At 45.0% G+C, this 4,698-nt stretch overlaps 1 protein-coding gene across 1 annotated transcript; it reads right to left on the bottom strand.

Moving 5' to 3' along the window:
* Positions 1–213: 213 nt before the first annotated feature.
* On the bottom strand, positions 214–3,761 carry LOC127298484 (dihydroceramide fatty acyl 2-hydroxylase FAH1). Its single transcript, XM_051328332.2, has 8 exons — positions 3,621–3,761; positions 2,197–2,270; positions 1,688–1,780; positions 1,413–1,609; positions 1,227–1,332; positions 906–1,052; positions 665–822; positions 214–546 (listed from the first exon to the last, which is right to left on the bottom strand). The coding sequence occupies exons 2-7, from the start codon at positions 2,245–2,247 to the stop codon at positions 703–705; spliced, it is 714 nt and encodes a 237-aa protein (XP_051184292.1). The 5' UTR covers positions 2,248–2,270; positions 3,621–3,761; the 3' UTR covers positions 214–546; positions 665–702.
* Positions 3,762–4,698: the final 937 nt, after the last annotated feature.

Genomic DNA, 4,698 nt, shown 5'->3' with positions numbered 1-4,698 from the left:
TTTATATAGGTTATAAGTCTCCACACACCAGTCATAACCTCAAGCAGGCAACCTCACATGTGAAGGACAATCCAACAACCTATAAAGAAATCCATCAAAGGAAACATAACAAACTTCTGAAGGCTTTCCAGTTTCAGACTACATGCACTTATCATGTCTCATTCTGCATTCCAGACGAACATCTTTTTGTTTATCAAAAGCAGGCAAGGCCCAGAATGGAAGACTGAATGGTTCATTCAACAGGAAAACTGGAAACTTACAATATATATCAAGAAAACAATTACTATGTTCCAAAATTATACTGGCTACCAACAGCCACAAATTAATGCTGGTGCTACACTAGACAAACTCTGTACACATAGGTGGTCTAACAAGAATCACACGAGACATAATCTGGACGACCAACGACTCGTAACACTGGACTGCAAGTCTGGATAAGCACTTAGGTGACATCTATCTTAGATCTCCAATTAAATTGGTCTGCAGCAAAGAATCGGTAATTGAACAGTAGTTCCTCTGTTGAAACTATCATTAGCGATGGAGAATCTGCAAGAGCAATAAATTATTAGTCCAAGTGTACCTTCCATGCAGACATGTTAAGGTCGTAATGATACAGCATCATATCATGAGTAAAGTAGACACAGGGGCATAGGGCAAGCCTGACCTCGATATTTGGCATTGCAAGATGACACATGGTGGTACTCAAGTGCTCTTGTCAGCAGTTTTCGTTGAAGGCAGTGTTCCAAACACATGATCCCAAAGGGTTGATGTTATTCCAAAGCCCTTGTTTTGAATTCTGAAGTGGTGGTTCAGATGGTATTTCTGGTGCAGAGAAGAATGAACATGTATGTAAGCACACAAAAAGATATGGAGTGTTTTGATAAGCTTCAGAATGAAATAAGCACCTTCAGATGTTTTGCTGGATCAAATGAGGGATGGGCATGATGCAGGTAGTAGTGTGTGCAATCATAGATCACATAGCCCAACAGGCCACCTCCAAACACACCAGGAGTGGTAGACGTAGTAGTAAAGAGCTTGACTAGACTCCAGAACTGGATGGACAGAGCAGAAGAACACCATTAAGAAGTAATACAGCATCGTAGGACAAAAAGGAAGTTAAAATACACTTTCTATCACAATCTTACAAAGGGCAACCAACTTGGTTTGAATGGCTAACACTCTTTGATGTACAAGAAACCAATAAAAGAATGAGGAAGATTATTTACCGGATAACACAAGATGGCTGCAGCAGTTGGTGGAAACACAAGCCGAAGTCCATCCATTGGATGCTTGTGATGGCATCCATGCAGAAGATAATGAGCTGTGTTTGTCCTGCCAAGTCAAAACAGCTATGATCAGAATATGCTCATCTCAGCTGTTAAACTTCAGCAGTAAATGGCAGCACAACTTACCAGTAACTTTTAGTATCTATGTGGAACAGGTACCGATGCAACGTGTATTCAATCAGTGTCCAGATAAATATTCCTGCCACAACCATCAGCGCCACTTCGGAAACTGTGTGGCCCATTTGGATCGATTGATTCAGGCACCAGCAAACAACAGGCAACCAAATAAGAGGAACTGCCCACCATTTCGTCCGTGTTAAGAACTGAAATGAACCCTTCATCAGAACAAAGTATCTGGAGTTCCAAATAGATGAAGAGCAAATAAAAAACTGAATATTCACCTCCAAAACATCATTGGCGAAAAATCGTGGGCCCTCCTTACTAACAATTGGCTGGTGAACCCAGTCCTGATACTGTTCCTCTAGATGACCAACCTGGAAAACAACACCCAAATATTTGAGTACACGTATCGAAGCAGACCTCGATTTTCAAATGCACCAAGACACCAAAGCGTAGCAGAAGAAATTAGGCAACAGTCATGATCAAAGAACAACGATACGTAGTAGTGAAATCGAGGAAACTAACAGCTTCACAATTTGACTATCTTAAATTACAGGAAGAAAACTGAAAATAGGTACTCTATACATCTTGGAGATGAGCAAAGAATAGGCTTTTAAGAACTAATAACACTTGTAGCTACTGAACTTCCGTAATCAAAACACTATCATGACTAATTTCTTTGGAAAATCTACTTAACCTACAGTGGTTTATGTAAAAGACATAAAACCAATACACCAAATATGCTTTCAAAGCCGACAAAAAATACAAAATTAGATATGGTTACATTTACCTGAAATACAAGAGGCTTGTCCAAATCTACTGTAAAAGCTTGTGCAACCATTTTCTTGGACGATAATTACCGCACTGCAAAAACCACAAGTAAGGATATAGGTATTGTTTACCAAAATCAAACAAGGTAGAACGAATAAATGAAATAAAGTACTTTCAAACCCAGGACAAGTCAAACTATGTATAGAACCAGCGTGAGACTACATTAGCACTCTATACTACCATCTGCGTTTGTACTCTGTGCAAGTTGGGTAGTTTTTAATTGGTCTCAGGTGATAGAACAACACCGTGCTACCATATTTGAACCAGGATTTGGACCCACCAGCCAGCTCTTAGTGACCTGATTTTCAAGAGGAATCGTTCTCAGCCAGCCCATTAGACATATATTTTATAAACAAATATAAAGGAGCAAGTGGCCATGACGCCCTGGCATTGCTATTCAATGAGGATCTTGGGTCCCAAGGTCCATTCCTAGTGGTGCCAAATCAGGCCTTGGCCTCAAGGTGTGCCACAGCACCACAAACTGAAAAGATCAGCTGGGCCAGATCACAAGATCTGGCTCGAGTCCATATTGAAGGAAAAAAAACTAACATTCCAGTCACAGACAAGTGCACATGGCGCAAGCCTTTGTGCCATGTTATATACAGTTTTATGCAATTTGACTCCGCGGCATATTCTAATAAAGGCGGGGAAGAAGAATACAACAGAGGCACAGCTCAGAGCCGCCTGTATGGCATCTCATCCCCCCACCACTGGAATCCAAGCGAAAGCTGTGTGCCGGCTGGAGATTGCTTAATCATAACCCCCCATAATGAGAAAAAATACTTTAGGCCAAGCTGTGGCTTGTTCCCGCAGTTCGCCAGCTAACTAAAGAACAGAATCGGGCATCTCGCTACTGATTCCGCGGCATGTGAGAAAATCTGATCGTGCTCGCGCTCGCGCATTGAGCCGGCGAACGACGGCGATGCTCGCCGTAGCAAATGCTTTGACAGGTCGTTGTCTCACCCGCTGTAGACTATTTGTGGTACTAGTCAGGAATCTGAATGTTGGAGAAGTGTCTGACTGTGGCAAGCTTAGGGGCGAAGCAACGAATCTGAAGCCGCTACTCGCAGAAAAAATGCTGAATTACGATTGTCCACGGCAAAAGAAAGAAAAGAACGGGATACTAAGAGTCGTCGCTGTCGACCGAACGCCCTGACGCGTCAGATTCTTCCGCAAGGCATTCTCGGACAGAATCCGTCGCCGCCGACCTGGTTTCGGCGAAGCTGCGCCGTCGCAGAGCGCCACAGCCCGGCGAACCGGTCGAGCAATGCGAGCTCGGGGGCGGATCTAATCCCCGGATCTAGGAAGCAGCAAGCGCCGGCGCGCGTCGGCCTAGTCAAACTCCGATTCAGAAGAGAGGGAGAGCGGGACGGGGGAACGAACCTGCGCGACGCAATGCCGACGCCGACGGCTGAGAAGCAGCGGTGGCCGGCGCGCGCGGCAGGGGCCGGTTGACGGCGCTGTGCTGTCTGAGCTCGGAGATGGGAAGGGATGTGAGGGAGGCGGAGGAGGGCGGAGGGCGCTTTAGTTATAGCGAAGACGACTCGGTCCAGTCTACTGCAGCTACGGCTCGGCTGGCGTCGTTTTCGTAGATTGCTCCCTGGATTTTTGGGGTTTTGTAAGTTGATCCGGTCACAGTCTGTTGGGGCGGCTGGGCTGTTGAATTTTGATGGGCTGTGGTGTTTTGGGTTGATGAAATGGTATGTCCTCCATTGAATGCCCAAGTCTCAATCCCAATTTTGGTGTGTTTTAAAATAAAATTATCCCGAATTTTTTTGATTAGATTACCGATCCGTTCATCTTCTTCAGACCTAATTGACTCCTCAACCTCCTCCTCGGGTGGCGATGAAGCATCGACATCTCTAGCTCTCTCTTCCTCCTCCTCCACCGACATTGTCTCGCCCTCCTGCAGCGAAGCAGGAAAACAGGTTCACTTCTCGTCCTCACATTTTCAGAATTGGGAAACATGAACTGGTCTTACTCTTGTTTGGGACGCCCCCAGGCTTCACGATTCTCAATTTTTTTGTCAGAGATCATTGACCAACCAAATCCATGGAGCTTACATGGACTTACTTCGCTGACAACTCAAACTCATGCAGAGTAGTTTGGATGAACAGTTTTGAACTATCGAGGATAAGTCCAATGACTCAGTGGAGTGGAGTGTACCTTATCGCGTTGTCTTATCTAGGCGGTCGAGGGGGTGAAACCCTAACAGTGTGAGACACAATGAAGCCAAGGAGTTTTCTGGCTGGTACGTCAAAGACGTACTTCAGCGGATTCAACATCATCTTGTATCATCGGAGATTCTCAAAGGTTTTCTGTAGGTCGCTGATCAAGTCAGATCCTTCCCGGGTCATGACCGCGATATCGTCGACGTAAGCATGCACATTCCGGCCAATTTGGTCTTTCACGCACCGTTGCATCGTACGTTCGTAAGTAGCACCTGCATTTTTTAAACCAA

Source organism: Lolium perenne, chromosome 5, assembly GCF_019359855.2.
Source record: "Lolium perenne isolate Kyuss_39 chromosome 5, Kyuss_2.0, whole genome shotgun sequence".
In the NCBI taxonomy this organism is placed as follows: Eukaryota; Viridiplantae; Streptophyta; class Magnoliopsida; order Poales; family Poaceae; genus Lolium; species Lolium perenne.
This window is presented reverse-complemented; position numbering and strand designations above follow the sequence as displayed.